This window comes from Choloepus didactylus, chromosome 27 (assembly GCF_015220235.1).
Source record: "Choloepus didactylus isolate mChoDid1 chromosome 27, mChoDid1.pri, whole genome shotgun sequence".
Classification (NCBI taxonomy): Eukaryota; Metazoa; Chordata; class Mammalia; order Pilosa; family Megalonychidae; genus Choloepus; species Choloepus didactylus.
In genome coordinates, this window is record NC_051333.1 from 7,630,163 (window position 1) to 7,647,048 (window position 16,886).

At 54.6% G+C, this 16,886-nt stretch overlaps 2 protein-coding genes, 4 non-coding genes and 1 pseudogene across 9 annotated transcripts; all 7 read right to left on the reverse strand.

Moving 5' to 3' along the window:
• Positions 1 to 1,676: 1,676 nt before the first annotated feature.
• LOC119521135 lies at positions 1,677 to 3,132 on the reverse strand (annotated as a pseudogene).
• A 1,085-nt stretch (positions 3,133 to 4,217) lies between these two features.
• On the reverse strand, positions 4,218 to 7,741 carry RPL13A (ribosomal protein L13a). Of its 2 annotated transcripts, none has more exons than XM_037819533.1 (8): positions 7,661 to 7,741; positions 6,170 to 6,242; positions 5,704 to 5,769; positions 5,400 to 5,501; positions 5,122 to 5,207; positions 4,885 to 4,944; positions 4,476 to 4,598; positions 4,218 to 4,329 (listed from the first exon to the last, which is right to left on the reverse strand). In XM_037819533.1, exons 1-8 carry the CDS (start codon positions 7,673 to 7,675, stop codon positions 4,243 to 4,245), a joined length of 612 nt encoding a protein of 203 aa, XP_037675461.1. In that variant the 5' UTR covers positions 7,676 to 7,741; the 3' UTR covers positions 4,218 to 4,242. The 2 variants fall into 2 exon arrangements, with proteins under 2 accessions (XP_037675461.1, XP_037675462.1); XM_037819534.1 differs by lacking the exon at positions 7,661 to 7,741 and adding an exon at positions 6,625 to 6,714.
• LOC119521980 lies at positions 4,738 to 4,823 on the reverse strand. The gene has a single exon (XR_005214448.1). It is a non-coding gene; the product is annotated as a small nucleolar RNA SNORD35 (small nucleolar RNA).
• Positions 5,013 to 5,083, reverse strand: LOC119521977. Its single transcript, XR_005214445.1, has one exon. It is a non-coding gene; the product is annotated as a small nucleolar RNA SNORD34 (small nucleolar RNA).
• LOC119521989 lies at positions 5,281 to 5,365 on the reverse strand. The gene has a single exon (XR_005214456.1). It is a non-coding gene; the product is annotated as a small nucleolar RNA Z195/SNORD33/SNORD32 family (small nucleolar RNA).
• Positions 6,044 to 6,127, reverse strand: LOC119521976. Its single transcript, XR_005214444.1, has one exon. It is a non-coding gene; the product is annotated as a small nucleolar RNA Z195/SNORD33/SNORD32 family (small nucleolar RNA).
• Positions 7,742 to 8,819: 1,078 nt separating the features above from the next.
• On the reverse strand, positions 8,820 to 15,557 carry FLT3LG (fms related receptor tyrosine kinase 3 ligand). 3 transcript variants are annotated; one of them, XR_005214345.1, is made up of 9 exons: positions 15,450 to 15,557; positions 14,849 to 14,962; positions 14,631 to 14,684; positions 14,219 to 14,362; positions 13,788 to 13,926; positions 11,127 to 11,302; positions 10,976 to 11,053; positions 9,951 to 10,082; positions 8,820 to 9,023 (listed from the first exon to the last, which is right to left on the reverse strand). XR_005214345.1 is itself a non-coding variant. In XM_037819601.1 (8 exons), exons 1-7 carry the CDS (start codon positions 15,480 to 15,482, stop codon positions 10,997 to 10,999), a joined length of 663 nt encoding a protein of 220 aa, XP_037675529.1. In that variant the 5' UTR covers positions 15,483 to 15,557; the 3' UTR covers positions 9,410 to 10,082; positions 10,976 to 10,996. The 3 variants fall into 3 exon arrangements, 2 of the variants coding, with proteins under 2 accessions (XP_037675529.1, XP_037675528.1); XM_037819601.1 differs by lacking the exon at positions 8,820 to 9,023 and having other exon boundaries at positions 9,410 to 10,082; positions 13,788 to 13,872; XM_037819600.1 differs by lacking the exon at positions 8,820 to 9,023 and having other exon boundaries at positions 9,410 to 10,082.
• Positions 15,558 to 16,886: the final 1,329 nt, after the last annotated feature.

A 16,886-nucleotide genomic window follows, 5' to 3' on the forward strand; every position in this document is an offset into this window, starting at 1 on the left:
AGAAAGTTCTATTGGACGGTGCTGTTATAGACAGAGAAGGCTTATTTATATACATGATGTCTCCAAAGTTTCTAGTGCTTTTAAATTACAAAAGCCTCAGAAATATATGTGCTACAAACTTGCAAAACCTCATTTTTGAAAGTTTAATTATTTTGATGTCTTTTGTACTTATTAGCTCTGAGAGTTTTGAATAGTTTTTATTTTAATTAAGCTTCAGTCCCTCTGGAGGTAGCATTAAGAAGCAGGAGTGTTTCATTTTCTGCTTTTAAAAACTGTCTTCCCTCCAGTGATGTTTTTATAATTTGTTGGGGGGGTGAGGTGAGGAGAAGAAAAAAGTAATTTCGGGAGTTTTTGAGTGACTTAGAAGAAAAAGACTTATGATATTCAGTTAAAGAAACAACAACAAAAAACGCAGGACTCATAGTTTTATCAAGATAGGTGTTGGACCAGGTACAGAAGTTACTAGAAAAAAGTCTGGAAGGAAATGCATGAGTGTCCCAGTGGTTTGCAGCTCCGGGGGATGAGATTAGGTGTTCTATCTTTTCTGTTTTTTTTAATGCACAGTATTTTGCATATTGCTCAGAGCAGCTTGTGAGATTTTGTTGATAAGGAAAAAGCAAAACAAAGAACTATTGCTTCACCCTGAAAAGGTGGAGGCCCCAATCTGGAGACATTTAGGTCCATAGCTTTCAACCACAACCCACACAAGGAAATACACTCTAAATGGCAAGCAAACCACCCCCACTTCTCTCTCTCTCTCCCTCTCTGTTTTCAGAAACACTGTTTTCCTATCCTTCCTGCAATACATTGATTTTTTTCCAGTTCTATTTATTCAGTTTCGTCTATTTTAATGTCAATTGCAACCCACTACATTGATTTCTTGATGCACAGTAAACATCCTTGGTGTCTAATAATAAATTTAAGCAAACTCCAGTTGTTACCATGTGAGGGGATGTTGTCCTACCTCCGCCAGTTTGCACAGATGTATTTGCAGCATTTCATGGCAGAAATGCAAAAGTCTGAAGACTTACAGAGAGCTTCACCCTCCCCGTGAGCCAGAAATGCCACTTAAAATAAGACCCTCCTTTGAGCCATTCAGTTGAGCCTGATCTCAGAGGTCTCTAACGCCCGCGGGGCGAGGCTGAGGAGGAATTGGCGGGGAGACCTGCTGCTGCAGGTAGGGGACATAGCCTTGGTGGCCGGCAGGTGGGCAGGATGGAACAGGCGCTTTTCGAATGCACCTGCCTTTGGCTCAAAGTCCATTCCCAGGTTTTTGTCCTAAAGAATGAAGGATAAGCCCAGAGATGTAAATTGCATTCTCTGATGTTGAATAATATGCAGCATCTTTTTATGGGCTCACTGGCCAGTTGCCTGTCTGCTTTGGTGAAATGTCTATTCAAATCTTTTGCCCCATTTTATTTTTTTTCCTGTACTTTCTTTTATTATCACCATAGTCTTTGCATTAAGATACATAGCAATGGTAGGAGGTTTCTTTTGAAGCTTTGTATTAAATATTAAATATATTTTCCCATTTTAATTTTGCATTACTCTGATGAGAAAAAAAAGATTTAACTCGAGTTATTTGAAGGCTGATGAACAAACATACTTCCATGATTAGCCGGGCTGTGTAGAAGTTGGTGGCTTTGTTCTTGCTGCTGTATAATCAGATCCAGGCCCTAGAAAGATGGGACCAGGCTATAATTGTTGAAAACTGTGCTACCAAATGGATGGCAGAAAACCAGGACACAGACAATGGAGAGATAGATGGGCCGTGGCTGTGAGGAGCAATAGGAGTAGTAGTAGATTCTCCTTAATCAGTAGAGCAATCCCTGAATAGTCCAATTTGGAAAAAGTCCTGGAGACTTTCTCTGAATGACGAGATGGTGTGAAAGAGCCAGGAGAACCTGAGGCAGCACACCGCACCCAAAAAGAATGTCTCAAAAACCAGCTTCTCCTGTAGAGGGTCCACAATGTACATATTTGACCTGAGCATGGTCAAGATGCCCGAAAAGAGAAACAGCACGGAACCGAGCAGATGGTTCCAGATATTGCCAGTTTCTCCATGGATGTGGAAGATGTTCTTGAAGCGAGCCTGAAAGGAGGGCATGGGGGGGGTCTGTGACCAGGTAGCAGGTAGTCACTGTCCTTCAGCCAGGCGCGGAGCACATCATATGGGGTGACCCTCCAACGTCCCTCCTAGACCTTACATACGAGCTCGTCCGTCTTCCCCATGGCCTGGTGGGCTTGCAGGGGCAGTCTCAGTACCCGCACCTCCTCCACTTCTTCCTGGGGCACCGGGCATGTTTGCTGGTCTTCAGCTGTGGTTGGGTTGGTGGTTACGTTTACCCTTCTCTTCTAGCAGGGGTCCCAGTGCAGCCAGCTCCACGCTGTCAGTTCCCGTTACCGGTGCCACCACAGCTCCTTTTTGGGAAGAATATGTGGCTGGTACCTCAATTCCCTGCAGCTTCAGCTTGGGGAAGGACTGGGGTCTCACAGTCCCAGGCTGGGGGGTGGGGCGGGCTCTGCGGGGGGCTGGGGTCCCCTGTGCCACATCCCAGGATGCTGGAAGTGGCCAGATCCTCAGTGCCCTCTCCCTTTCGCCCCATTTTTAATTGGGTTGCCCCCTTGTTATTGAGTTAAGGGATCTTTATAGATTCTGGATTTAAGTCCTTTAAAATGATTTCCAAGTATTTACTCCCCCTCTGTGACTTGTGTCTTCATTTTCTTAATTGTGTCTTCTGAAGAGCAAACGTTTGTCATTTCTCTGGAGCGCAGTGCTTCTGTGGGATTATAATGTAACAACCAGGTATGCAGTTTTGGCAAGACTGAAGCTTTGTGTCCAGATGATGCTGGAGGCAGCTCCCCTCACAAAGAGGATCCCCAGGGAGAGTCTGGTTCTTGCTGAGTACTGAGCACCCTCTGCTTTCTGGTAGGGACATCACCCACGAAAGGCCTGGTGTGGCATTAATATGCCAAGTGAACTATAATCAAGATTATACTCAAGTAGCTGTCTTGGTAGAGTTGCATTTGATATAGAATTCCTAAGTTACTACTTCTAAATATTGCACATCAAGCTCAAGTACAGTATAAACCACATTTCCCTTCCAGTTACCTAGTGTCTGCTTTTACCATGTTCAAGACTGCTTGGGATGGACTCCTAGTTACGTCACCTTTGGGTGGCTCCACCCAAGCTAAAATCTAAATGGAGCTGGGGCCAGGCAGGCTCTGCTGAGTTGAACATTCCCTAACTCACCCCTCAGGAACTTACCTTGGGCAACTTAAGATTCCCAGAGGAATCAAAGCAGACATTTTGGGGTTTAATATCCATTTTCTCATCCTCTTGTCCCCTACAAATTACTGACTGGGAGGGGGGAAACAGTTTTGGAGCCCGGCTGACCCAGGCTCCTCCCAGTAGATATGGGTTCTGTTTTTGTGTAGGTAATTATTTCTCCCAATATTCCTAAGGGAGATACTGTTCTCATTTTGCAGGTGAGGAAACTGAAGCATGGACAGTTGGGAGATTTTTGGCTGAAGTCGGCCTTTAGACTATGCCCAGCTGCACTGCCTTCCAACAAGATACACAAGACATTTGCACTGTGTAACACCCCCCTGCACAGCACCACAAGAAGACAATAACCTGGGTGTCTGGCAACAGGGGGTGGTTGGTTAATTGTTGCAATTCCAATACTATGCAGTTGAATCAGAATAGAAATGCGCTCAGGCCACCTGCTCAGCATGGAATTGTCCTCCCTGGAGCCACCTACAAAGCAGAGACATACTGCAAAGACACCAATTTCTTTTAAAAAATAATTTATTTTTTTTCTGATCACAGAGTACAGGGAAGCAATAAGGGCAACGCCTGTAAGCCCAGGGCCGCAGTCTTCCCCGTCTGTGGAGCCCCTGTACACATGTGACTAACATTCTGACAGCTGCAGAGCATGTTAAGGAACCACACAGGATGCTTAGAACAAGGCCCCGCTGACACCTCGGCGCCCCCTGCTATTACAATCTCTCAGTTCTCCCTTGTCCAAAAACATCAAAACCCAAGGAACGGGGGTCCTTCCTAGTCTCATGAACAAGTAGGCCACAGACCAACGGGGAAGTGGCTTGAGCCCATCAGGGCCCTCTCCATCTCCCTAGCTCCTGCGCCCCAGGCTGCCTGCGGACCCCCCACACCCGGGGCGGCGCTGGAGGAGGAAGGGCAGGCCAGGCCAAGCTTGAGGAATAATGTCTTTATTGGGCTCAGACCAGGAGTCCATGGGTCTTGAGGACCTCAGTATATTTGCCAATCTTCTTCTCCACATTTTTCTCAGCCTGTTTCCGTAGTCTCTGTGGGAGGAAGAGGAGAGAAGGTGGTCAGCTGCTGTTGCCTGGGACCACCATGACCCCACAGACCCAGGCCCACCCCTGCCCTGGGGCTGGCACCAGCTGAGCCCGTCTACCCCGAGCGTGGAGCCCCCCGTCCCTGCCCTCACCATGAGCTGCTTCTTCTTCCTGTAATGGATCTTGGCCTTCTCCTTCCTTTTCTCCTCCAGGGTGGCCGTCACCGCCTGGTACTTCCAGCCAACCTCATGCGCCAGGCGCCCCAGGTAAGCAAACTGGGGGGTGGAGGGGAGCAGAGAAGTGAAGGTGTAAGGAAACCCAAGTGCCCTGAATCCAGAGACGTGGAGCCCCCCAGACACTGTTAGCTACATTTCTGCCAAGCCCAAGTTAGGAGACTCCCCCCAACCCCTGCCCTTCCTGGCATCAGCTGAGCCACTGGCGTTATCGGCAGGGCCCAAGGGGCATACGCAGACCATCGTGAGAAAAAGCCATCATCTGCCAGACTCAGGGACCCCAACTCTGGGTTGCGGGACTCAAATCTAACATGGGGGTGGAACTCACCTTTCGGGTGGGTTTCAGCCGCACAACCTTGAGGGCAGCAGGAACCACCATCCGCTTTTTCTGGGAAAGGAAAAAGACGGGCTTAGAGAGCTGTAGTGAGGGAGGGGACACAGGGAAGGGGCTTGGGCCGGCGTCTCAGCCAGGGTTGTTCTCACGGGGGTCGAACAATGTAGGTAATTGTGAAACATCACAGACGCTGGGGCGGCACAGGGGTGGCCCTGACATGGCCGAGCTTACCTTGTCGTAGGGGGGTGGGATCCCATCGAACACCTTGAGGCGGTCCAAGGCAGCCTGACCCCGCTTGGTCTTGTGGGGCAGCATGCCTGTGGGCAGAGGCAGGGGGCTGCTCAGTGTGCTGCACGGACCACCCCCCAACAGTCCTCCAAGACAGGACAGGCAGCCTCAGATGGTAGTGCATGTGGAGTCATCTCATGGTCCGGAAACTCGAACACAAGTGGGAAAAGTCCTCATCACTGGCCTCATGCCCCAACCCCATGGTTCTGGGCCCAGCTCACCTCGCACGGTCCTCCAGAAGATGCGGCTGGGGGCCCGGAAGTGGTAGGGGCCACGGGATGGGTTGGTGTTCATGCGTTTGCGGAGGAAGGCCAGGTACTTCACTGGTGAGAGGGGAGGGTGTGTGAAGCCTAGCCTGAGCAGACCTGAGAATCCCAGGCCAGTCGCCCAACTTCCAAACTCCTCTAAGAGTCTGCCAGGAACTCAAGACCCATCAGCCCCAGCACCTCCGGGACTGGCCCTGGGAGCCTACAAGGCCTGTAGAAGTTGGTCTTCTCCAGCCCCTCTGATGCTGCCATAACTTACACTTATTCCTGTAGAAGTTGCCAGAAATGTTGATGCCCTCGCAGCGCACGACCACCACCTTCCGGCCTGGTGAGGAAGTAGGGAGATCGAGGAGTTAGGAGGTGGGGCAGACAGCACCAGAGGGCTTGACCCAGCCCAGCCCAGCCCACCGAACCAGCCGCTGCTGAGGACACAGAGACGGGGCCCCTTCCCGGTATGCAGGTAAACCACAGTGCACAAGGAAGACAAGACCAAGAGCACTATTTGGCAGGACTGGATTTAGGTTCAAATTCAAATTAGCCTCTCAGAAAACAATTTCAGAGCTGGGCAAGCCACACCCCCCGGGGAAGGTGAGGTCTGGCAGGTCTCAGAGCGGTGCATGGGGTTGATCTCATGGTCGTGAGACTCAAACGAAAGATGGTGATTGTTGCTCATCACTGACCTCAAAGTGGGGGTGACGACAGGCGCCTGCGACAGAAGCACTTACCCAGCAGCACCTGCTTGGCCACGATGGCCGCCAGGCGACCCAGGAGATGGCCCCGGCCATCAAGCACCAGGACCTGGGAGAAAGAGACAAGGTGAGGTCAGGAGCACCCACTGCCCCTTCCCTGAACTCTCCCCCGACCAAGCTACTCCTCTTCATTTGTTTGTTCTACCTTATCCCCAAAAGAAACCTCTTAGCCAGCTCTAAGATCCAAGCTTCAGATCACTGAGGAGGATACTGAGGTCAAGAAAGCAAAAGGCTGACTCAGTATTTCACTCAGCACGCTGGATCAGATGCCAAACTTACAAATCTCTAAGTTCCAGAATCCTAACTCTAATCTTCCCCTGACCTTGGCCCGTGCTAGCTCTGCATCCCTGGGCCATTGACATGAAGGCTGAACCTCAGTTTCCCCAGATAAGGGTAGACACCCCCACTCCTATCAAACTCTTATTATATACTTCGTGATTGTTGGAAGGCAGTGCAGCTGGGCACAGAGACTAAAGCCAGACTTCGGCCAAAAATCTCCAACTGTCCATGCTTCAATTTCCTCACCTGCAAAACGAGGACAACAGTATCTCCCTCAGGAATACTGGGAGAAATAATTAACTACACAAAAACAGAATTCAAATCTACCAGGAGGAGCCTGGGTCAGCCAGGCTCCAAAACTGTTTCCCCCTCCCAATCAGTAATTTCTTACAAAAAATATATGAGAACTATTTCCAAAACCGAGAAGGGCAAGGATATAGAGCAAGTTAGACGTTCTGTTCCAAGGGCCCCTGCTTCCAACAGCAACAAGTCTGCAAGGCATCCACTGGCCCCCATAAGAGAGAGCAAGAACAATCCCTTCCTGAATGCCCGGTAGGCAACCCTCTCGCCCCACTCCAGGAGCGGGTTTCTACTTAAAATACCGGGGGCCGCAGAGGATCTCGACTAGCACTCCTAAGTTAAGATGAAGCAGCCAGAACCCTAGGCAGGATTGAAGGATAACGCCGGGTCCTAACCGGCTCTTACGGCCTCCAGGGCGAGTGGGCTTCACTTGAACCAATCCTCAGCTTCTCATCACCCACGGGCCGCCCAATGCCCTTCCGCATGCTTCGCTGGGAATATTTAAGGACCCCCAACAAGGCCAAGGCCCGGCCTCAATGCCCCCAACACTAGACATCGAAGTAAACGAGACCTAGTTGTACAACATCCCTCTTTGATGGAAGTGTCCACTATTACAACCCTCGAACTGGAGTACAAGGCCGCAATTAAGCCAATCCCAGGCCTAAAGTCAGCCCCAATTTCCCACAGGCGGGGTCCCGGCGCCCCATTGCAGATTACCCTTAACCCCAAAACCTTCCATTTTGCTCAGCTGTCTACCTTAAACTCCGTAACACACGTACAAGGAGACAGAAGCTCCAACCCCGTCCCGACTGGGAACCCACCCGAACCCACCCGGCCCACCCGGCCCCACCCGGCCCCACGCCGCCCCGGACCGCGCGGAGCCCGCACCTGACCCTCCGCCATCTTCGGCAGCTGCTTGGGAAAGAAGGAGGCGTTGGCGCAGGGTTTCTTATCCCTTGAAACAGGGGCTGCGGAAGTGACGCAAAACGGGCTGAGCGGGCAGCTTTCCCTCTTTTCATTGGCCAAAATATAACGCGCATATGTGGTGAGGGCAGCGGCGCCCACTAGGGGGCGGGCGGACTTTTGACTGTCCTATCGGGTTTTCGTTCCCGGCGGCCATTGCTCTGCGGGGCGAGAGATCACGTGGCGTGGGGAGGTGGGTCTGCTGGGATGGGGCGGGGCAGCCTCGGCGGCCATAGTTTTGAGGGGCTGCTAATCGTTTCCACGCGGACTGTCATCCATGTTTGTGAGGGGAGGCGCCTTTACCCCAAGTGGTGACGGCTGCAGGACACCTGCGCCCACGGGGACGACCGGGCCTGTCCTCCGTCGCTCAGTCTAGCCTAGAGGGCTGGATTCCGGGGCCTGGGCTTGCACCGAGCTGCGGCGTGTTCCCCAGAGGAGCTTCTCACTTTCTGCCTTTGCTTGGATTGTGCCCCTGGCCCGGGATGCCCTCTCCTCCCCTCCCCTCCCCTCCCCTCCCTTCCCCTCCCACCTTCCAAAATCTGACCTGTCATAATCCCAGCGCCCTCCAGGCGACCCCAGCAAGGCCTCAGTTTCTACACTCAGAACTGGTCCTTCCCCTCCCCTGCTCACGAGTCTCCCAGGCAAATCCCAGGACCTGCAGGTTTTGCTATTTGGTTCCTGGGCGGCTTCTGCCTCTTCTGCTACTGCCCCCTCCTCCCCAACCCCCGCAGCCCGATCCAGGACTTGCATGTGCCGCTCCCTTTGCCTGCAGTCCCTCCATTCTCTTCTTCCCCTCAAGCACTCCCACTGCTCCTGCGCCAGGAGCCTGTCCTCCCAGGAACCTCTTGTTCAACCGAGGCCGGTGCCTCCCTGGGGGCCCTGACCTGCCTGTACACAGGGTCGTGCTGTGCTGTGGCCCTCTGGGTCTGTGTCCTCTCCCACATGGACCAGGAGTGTCAGAAGGCACGTGTTGAATGGAACATTGCTTTAAGTGAAAAAACCAAGGGTGTAAAACCCAAGCCACCCCATCCCAGCCCCATCCCATCCACAGATAGTCCTGGCCAGAGCCGGTAGAAGAGGACGATTTATGTACACTTTCACGTGGACAAGAACTCTGTACCAAGAGGAGCAGATGGGGAGGGGCCTGCGTAGGGCAGGAGCTGGGTGCTGGCCTTGCCTCCATCCTGGGGAGAGAGCCAGAGAGGCTGAGCAGGGCACCAGCCTCTCGCCGACTTCCTGGCTCTGTCTGCGGCAGGTGACTCCACTCTCTGGGCCTCAGTGCCTTCCTCTGTAAAATGGGATGATAATGCACCTGTCTCACAGGGGATGTTGGAGTATCCGCAGACAGAGGAGAGAGGAAAGCATGAGCTCGGGGCTCCTGCAGTCAGTGCCCCAAATAATGCCACCTGCAGTGAGGGCTCATAATAGGTAGGGTGCTGTAGTCCAAGAAAACACTTTTCAGTGATGGAATTTTCTAGTTCTGTACCATTCAACATGGCAGCCATGAACCCCAGGCGGCTACTGAGCCCTTGAAATGCGGCCAGTGCAATTGAGGAAGCAAATTTTAAATTTTACCTAATTTTAACTAATTCAGATTTAAGAAGCTTAATGTAGATTAAGTGGTTATCAGGAGAGTGGCGAGACAGAGTGGACAGGGTAGGAGGGAGACTGACCTTTTTAAAAAAAAAAAATGTTTAATACAAAACACTGCTCAGAAACAAGGGCTGACAAGAAAAGTAAAATTAAATTTAGAAGCTGACGCTTGATTCAGTTCCTGGGAGACTTTTAAGTATGTTTGGAAGAAGTCAGGCATATGTATCCACTTTAACCACCAAAAGTGTCACAAGACTCTTAAGTGCAGAATCAAGTATTTCTGATGAAGATTCAGTGTCTGAATTGAGCTGTGCTCTGAGTTTAAAATACACACTGGATTCAGAAGACTTAGTGTGGAAAAAAATGTAAATATCTCAATGATTTTTTAAATATCGATTACAGGATGCGATGACAATACTTTGGAAACATGGAACACGATGAAATATATTATTTATAGTGATGCCACCTGTTTGTTTTTCCTTTTTTTTTCCTTTTTTTTCTTGAAATGTGGCTACTAGAAAATTTAAAATCACACATCCTGTTTCCATTGAAGAGTGAGTGCCACCTTAAGGGGTTCCCGTGTGTCATTCCACTTATCCTCATGACAAAAGGGACTATTTACCAATATAGTCTTTTGAACAGATAAGGAAACTGAGGCAGAAGAGACCAGCGGACCAGAGTCAAATCTTGGCTCTTGTCTCTGTGAGCTCACGAGCTGTGTGGCTTTTGGCTCTCTGTGCCCTGGTTTCAGCCTCTGTGAAACGGAGAAGAGAATATCACCAGCCTTGCCAGGTTGTTATGACAGTTAAGTGACTTACTCCATGGAACACCCCAGCACAAGGTCTGTGTCCCCAGCACAAGGTCTGTGATTCTATTCTTCTGGGCCCCTTGGGGGACCTTCTGGGGTCTCCTCTCCTTTGTCCCTCACACCCCACCTGCCTCCTGCTCCCACAACCGTTCCAGGTTTCTCCCTCCCAGGGCTCCCACTGCCATGAACAGGAGGCCCCAGCAACCCTGCCACGTTCGGGGGCCTTGATTTTCCTGCTGTAATTCTCAGTCCTGCTCTACTGCCCTCCTGCAGTCGCTACCCCAGGCCTTACTGGAACACACCGAGCTTTTTCACAGGTCTTTGCAAATGTGGTTCCCTTTGCCAGGAAAGCCCTTCCATTCCTGCTGCAGGAGGCCAGTCCCCTGCTGGATTGCAGAATCCTGCAGCCAAATGTCTCTCCCATGCCCCCTGGGTCCCTCACACCCACCTGTCCCCACTGGGCTCAGGTCTTTCCCTCATCCAGGCTCCTTCCCCCCCAGTACCCCATCTTGGGGTAGCCCCATTGCCCACCAGGCACCTGTGAGGGCCAGACCACCCCCAAAGCGTGCCAGCCCCTAGCCCATCCCTCCACTCCCACTTCTGTCTCCTCCTTCCCGTCCCCATGGCCCTGGCCCTGGCTCAAGCCTTGTCTTCTCCCCCAGCCTCCTCCCCAGCCTCCAATCTCTCCCTCTAGTCCATCCCCCATTTTCTTTCTGCACCCAGAGCTGATCAGGCCCCTCCCCTGCTCACAGCCCTCCTGGGGCTCCCCAGTGCACCCTTCCCAAAGTCTGGGGTCCTTAGCACAGCCTACATGGCCCCCCAAGGTGTGCAGGACTCACCGAGACCAGGTCCCAGCCAGGTCAGTGCTCCACAAGCCACAGCAGCCGCTCGTCCTGGGGATTGGGGGCGTGGGGCACCTGCAGCCCCCACAGGATCAGTTGTGGGCAGCAAGCCGGCCATCCCCACCCCCTGGCCCGCCCTCTTGCTCACCTGCTCCCCGGGGCAGGGTGTCCTTGGGCTTGTCCTCTGCCAGCACAGGCACCAGGCAGCGGCCAGCAGCAGGGCCAGGACAGCCAAGGGCAGCAGCAAGAGCAGCAAAAGAGGGCGCCCGGGGGCTGGTGCCCCCAGAGCCCCCAAACTCCTCGGGGGCAACAAGGTGGGGGCGTCTGGGGGGAGAGAGAGGAGCCGGGTGAAGGAAGGAATGAAAGACCTGCCTGGCGGTGGCTGTGCGGCCTCCAGAAGGCCAATCTCTTTCTGTGTGTGCCTCAGTGTCCTCGTCTGCAAAATGGGCATGATATTGGCACTTACCTCATGAGTTTATCACGGAAATTAAATGAGTGAGTACATGGAAAGAATTTAGAAAACTGGCTGGCACACACTGAGGTTGCATTTCGTTTTATAATCAAGCAAACCCACTTCTAGGGCTTATTTATCTTCACCTCCCCCAGCCCTTCACCCCCATTGCCTGTGAGCTCCCTGTGGGCAGCAGGAATGTTATCTGTCTTATTTACCACCTGAATAAATGGATAGAAAATGAAGCAAGAAGAGACAAAGGCAGAAGATGCTATGATGGCCCACAAGGCCAGCACGATCTGGATCTGATCGTGCCCCTGTTCTCTCTGCCCTCACCTCCCACCCTCCTGCCTCCCACACTGGGCTCTGCAAACAAGTGGGCCAGGTTCTGCCCCAGGGGCTTTGCACTGACTGCCTCCTCCTTTCTAACACCTCAGAGGAGGATCTTATCACCCTGTTTTAATCTCCTGCATAGTGTGTGTTATGCTCAGATATTTCCTCCTTTCTCTATGTGTTTGCAGGGTTAGTGTCTGTCTCCCAGTTAGCAGGCCAGCCCAGCGCAGACAGGGTTTTCAATCTTGTCCCAAGCTGTGTCCCCAGTGCCAGCACCTGGAAGGTGCAGCAGGTGCTCAGTCAAACTGGGTTGCACGAATGAGCAGTCCCGGAACAAAACACAAATGGTAAGCGAAGCTAAATATAAACGGCCAAGAATGTCCGACAGGCAAGAAGAAGTTGATCAGAATTTAGAATAGGAGGTTTTTAGTATCCCCCTCTAGAACGGGACAGATGTAGCAGACAAACCTGAGCCAGGACAACAAGACTCTGAAAACACCTTGGCGAGATACCTGCTGGTCCTACCAAAAAAAAAAAAAACTCTCTTCCTTTCCTAACACTGGGTTCAGTGACCAAACTGAATGATGTACTTCACTGCAAAGAAAACTCCTTAATAAATTTAAGAAGTGGAGTTTTTAGCAGGGTGTAATCTCTCACCATATTCCAAAGAAATTTTTCATTTGATATCATGGCCCTGCACCATGTCACATGGCAGTCGCTGGCTGCAGGTGGCTCTTGGGGTTCAAACTGGGGGGCAGGGGGAGACTGCATTGAGATGTGCGGTGAATCTAGACCACGCCAGAGTTTTGAAGAACTTGGTAGGAAAAAGAGAACGTCTACTATTTCATGAAATAATTTTTGTGGGTGGATTGTGTATCGAAATGCTAATATCTTGGAGATATTGGATTAAATGAAATATGCTATTCAAATTATTATCAAAAGACAGGTATAAATTATTAAAAGTTAAGATAAATACTGTAATTATAGAGGTGGAGCCAGATTAGGGGTTAGGGACACGAGGCCAGCAGTGGTGGTTCAGTTAAGTTATCTTGACTGTGGTGGTTGCGCAAAGCTGCACATGCCACACAACTGCACACGGCTATACGCACACACCAATGAGTGCGTGCATAACTGGTGATCTCTGAGTACCCGCGGTGGATGGGAATTTCCTGGTTTTGATATTGTTCAGTAATAAAGCACCATGTTTGTATTGTGAGAGACTGAGAGAAGGGGGCCTGGGACCCCCCCCCACACTTTCCTTTGCAACTTCTTGTGAATCTAGTATTAGTTCAAAATAAAAAGTTTTGAAAATAAAATAACTAGCAACTTGCTTCCAAAAAAAAGTTAAAAATCCTGGAAAACATTGAATTCACTATTTCTTTTTATGACCTCTTCTATTTTTTTATTTTAAATGGGTGCGCAAGACTGAATGGTGTCCCCACACAAGGACATGCTCAGATCCTAATCCCCGGTCCCAAGGGTGTGATCCCATTCATAAATGGGGTCTTGGAAGATCCTGTGAAGTTGAGGTCAAACTGAATCAGGTTGGGCCTAAATCCTATATGCTTGGAGTCCTTAGGAGCAAAGGAATTTTGGAAAGGGACACAGAAGCCACCAGAGGAGAAAGGAGGGGACAGTCGGAGGCAGGGACAGAGTTCTGAGTCACCAGCAAGCCACCAGGACACTGTAGACTTCAGTGACAGCGTGGCCTGCCAGTACCTTGATAACAGCCTCCAAAAGGGTGTGACAATAAATCCCAGTTGTTAAAGCCAACCGACGGCTCTGGGCTGCGCAGGTGAACTACGACAAGGAGGCTACTAGAAAATTCACACCTACACGTGTGTCTGGCATTACATTCCCACTGGAGAGCACTGCCGTGGTGAGACAAGGGGAAACTGAGGTACGGGACTGAAGGGGCACGCCCGAAGTCACAGGGCCAGCCAGCAGGGTGGGGGTCTCGGTGGCACCGAGCGGAGGGGGTTGGGGGTGGCTGGGAGAGCAGGGGCAGGGGCTGGGGAGCCTCACCTGGCTGGCACTGCAGTTCCAGGCACTGGGAGAAGTTCAGGTGGGTGATCTGGGGCTCCAGCGCGGCCAGCTGCTCAGAGGTGTCCTGCAGGAGGTGGGAGATGTTGGTCTGGACGAAGCGAAGACAGCTGGGGAGGGGCTGGGGGCAGGGGAGGGAGACGTCACCACCGCATCGCCCCCAGCTTCTCCTGGCCCCCCTCCCCTGGTAGCTGGGGTCGGGGGGAGCCCCCTGAGCATTGCCCTGGCCTGGGTGGGGCCTGAGAACACTGGCCCAGAGAGTTGAGGAGTTTTATTCTCCAGCAGCACTGTGCTCTCTTCTCTGGGTGGCTACCATCAAAATAACTCTCCAGGAAGGCCTGATGGAGCCTGGCCCCGCCAGCCCCAAGAGGGCATCTGGCCCCCCTCACTTGGCCCCCAAGTTCAGGGCTGACCTGGAAGGCACAGGAGGTGACGAAGTAGATCTCGGTGTTGACGTCCTCCAGCAGCCTCTGCATCTGGGAGCCGGCCACAGTCTTGAGGCGCTCCAGCCAGCGTTGGGCCAGGACCAGGCGCCAGAGCGCCCCGCAGAGCTGATCCTGGGGAGGCAGCAGCACTCTGGATCTTGCACGGGCGAGACTGGGGTCCCCCGACTCCCGGGGCTGAGGGAGGAAGGGGCGGGGACCCAGACTCGGGTCCCGGGGAGGAGGGGGCTGCAGCCGGGACTCCAGGGTCTGCGGGAGGAGGGGCTGGAGGGCTGGAGAGGGGGCGCAGAGCTGGCAATCTGGCCTTGTCCCCTGAACAGGGGGTGACCCCTGGGTCTCGGGCTCCCACCTCCATCCCGGGCCCCGCCCATCCGGGACTCACGTCCTGCAGGTTGGAGGCCACAGTGACGGGATAATCTTGCAGCAGATAGACAGACTGTGGGAGAGAACGGGGTGGCCTGGATGAAAACAGGGGGGGACAGAACTGTGGAGACCCAGGGGAGGGACAGAGACCAAGAGAGGGGGCGCTCCGACCAGCCACAACACCCCGGCCTCAGAGAGAGGCGGCAGCAGAGAGCCGAGGGGGGCAGGGGCGCTCACCAGCTTGCGGATGGTGGTGGCGAAGGTGGAGGAGATGGGGCTGTAGCGGAAGGAGCAGTTGGGGGTCCCGCGGCCGCCGGGGCTGAGCAGCGAAAGCAGCAGCAGCAGGGAGGTCTGCGGGAGAGGGGGCGCTGGGGCAGCCCTCTGGGGGCCCCCACGTGTCCCGGTCCCCCCTCCTCTTTTCTCCCATCCCTCTTTCTCCTTCCCGGGTGTGGGTCTCCTGTCTGCCACTTCTCTGCCCCTCTTCCCCCTGCCCACCTCCCACCATCCGATTCACCTCTCCCTCCACTTCTGCTCCCTTCTGCCCAGACTTTTTTTCATCTCTCAGCTCTGTCCATTCCCCCATGTCTGTCCATCTCCCCCCACTGTCCATCTCTTCCCCTCCTTCCATCTCCCTCCACACCCGTCCATCTCCTCCCTCTTTGTCCATCTCCCCCCATGTCTGTCTGTCTCCCCTCACCCCCACCCATCTCCCCCCATGTCTGTCCATCTCCCTCCCTCTATCTACCCCCCCCCCCCCCCCCCCCGTCCATCTCTCCCCTGGCTCTGCCCCAGCCTGACAGCACCCCTCTTCCCCGCCTCGGCCCCCGGGTCTACGCACAGTTGGGCTGCAGGCTGGCGCCAGGACTCTCATCTCGGCCGGGGGCCCCTCATGCCTGTGGCCGGCTCTCGGAAGGGACAGAAGAGGCGCCTCGGACCCCCCCGCCCCCCGCCTCGCCCCTCCCTCGCCCCCTTGATGTGGCTGGGTTTCCGCCGGCTGCTCCCCCAGGCTTCCTGCGCGGGCCCTAGTTACAGTGAAAACTCCCCATCTCCCCTTCCAAGAACCCCGACGTCCGGCCCCCGGAACCCCCGCGGGCCGGGGACCCGGGAACCCGACCCCCCTCCCCGTGCCGCGGGCGTGGGGGCCCCGCCCCGCCCCTCGGGGACCCAGAGCCCCATTCCCCCGCGCGCCGGGCTTGCCCCAGCTGGGTGTGGAAGGGGTCAGGCCGGGTGACAGCGGGAGACTGAAAGCGAAAGGAAGTTTTTGGGGGGAGACCGCGAGCCGGGGCGTTATCGGGGCCCGGGGTGGGGGCAGGGGCGCCCCCTGGTGGTGGCACGTGGCGGCTGACACCGCGGGCGGCACCTCAGGGGGGTCTCGGGCTCCCCGAGGGGACCAAGGGCGGGTGGGCTCCCCGGGGCGTGTGGCACCCACGGTGCAGGGTGGGGGCGCCCCGAACGCGGATCGCCCTCCGGCTAGGGGGCCACCGCACACGCGGCCAGGCGCGGGGCACCCCGAGCCCTTCACCGTGGCGGGGGGACCTCGGCCGCCCTGGCCCCATCCTCCAGGCGCTCGGGCCCAAAGCCTGGGGCTCGTCTCTCTCTGTCAGGGGACTCGTGGGCTCGGGCACGTCCCGCCGCCATCCCCCGCCGTGCGCCGCCGTCCCCTCCCGCCTGGACCAGCGCGGCCGCCTGCGCGCTCGCCCCCACCCGCTGCTCCCCGCGCGGCCGCCAGGGGGCGCCGGCGCACCCCAGAGCACCTCCCCGACCTCGTCCGCCCACCCCAAGGACCCCAGCCCGCGGGGAGCAGAAGTCCCCAAGGCCTGCAGGCTCTGGCTGCGCCCCTCCCTGACCTTGCCACCCCCTCCTGCCCCCGGTTCCTCTCGGTTGCTGCCTCAGGGACTTTGTACTGGCTGCCCCCCCCCAGCCTGCAGCACCCCTCCCGGGGCACCCACACGCCTCACCCCTCATCTCCTTGGCGTCTTGCTCAAATGCACCCCGGCCAAGCCTTCCCAGGCCACCCTTTTTCAAACTGCACCCCCGTCCCCACCCAAGCACTCCTTATCCCTCCTTGCTTTGCTCTTATCACTCAGGGCACACCAGGCCAGTTCATCTTTCCTCAGCCATCCCCATGTCCCCATGTCCCCGCTGCAGTGCTGGCTCTACGAGGGCCTCGGTGGTGGCCCGTTTAGACCTTCCTGCATCCCCAGCCCCTGGAACGGGGCCTGGTACATAGCAAGTGCTCAGTAAAAATGTACTAATCGAACCAATGAATGGTTGC

What these genes read in the sequence shown, in the direction of transcription:
- FLT3LG (XM_037819600.1), bottom strand. Translation starts at nt 15,482, where the DNA reads ATGAGAGTCCTGGCGCCAGCCTGCAGCCCAACT. An exon ending in CCACCACCATCCGCAAGCTG is followed by an intron (nt 14,685 to 14,848) that starts GTGAGCGCCCCT and finishes TCTCTCCCACAG; the next exon opens with TCTGTCTATCTGCTGCAAGA. An exon ending in CACCCTGCCCCGGGGAGCAG is followed by an intron (nt 11,054 to 11,126) that starts GTGAGCAAGAGG and finishes TGGGGGCTGCAG; the next exon opens with GTGCCCCACGCCCCCAATCC.
- RPL13A (XM_037819533.1), bottom strand. An exon ending in GGCCAAGCAGGTGCTGCTGG is followed by an intron (nt 5,770 to 6,169) that starts GTAAGTGCTTCT and finishes CTTCCTCACCAG; the next exon opens with GCCGGAAGGTGGTGGTCGTG. An exon ending in GGAAGAAGAAGCAGCTCATG is followed by an intron (nt 4,330 to 4,475) that starts GTGAGGGCAGGG and finishes TTCCTCCCACAG; the next exon opens with AGACTACGGAAACAGGCTGA.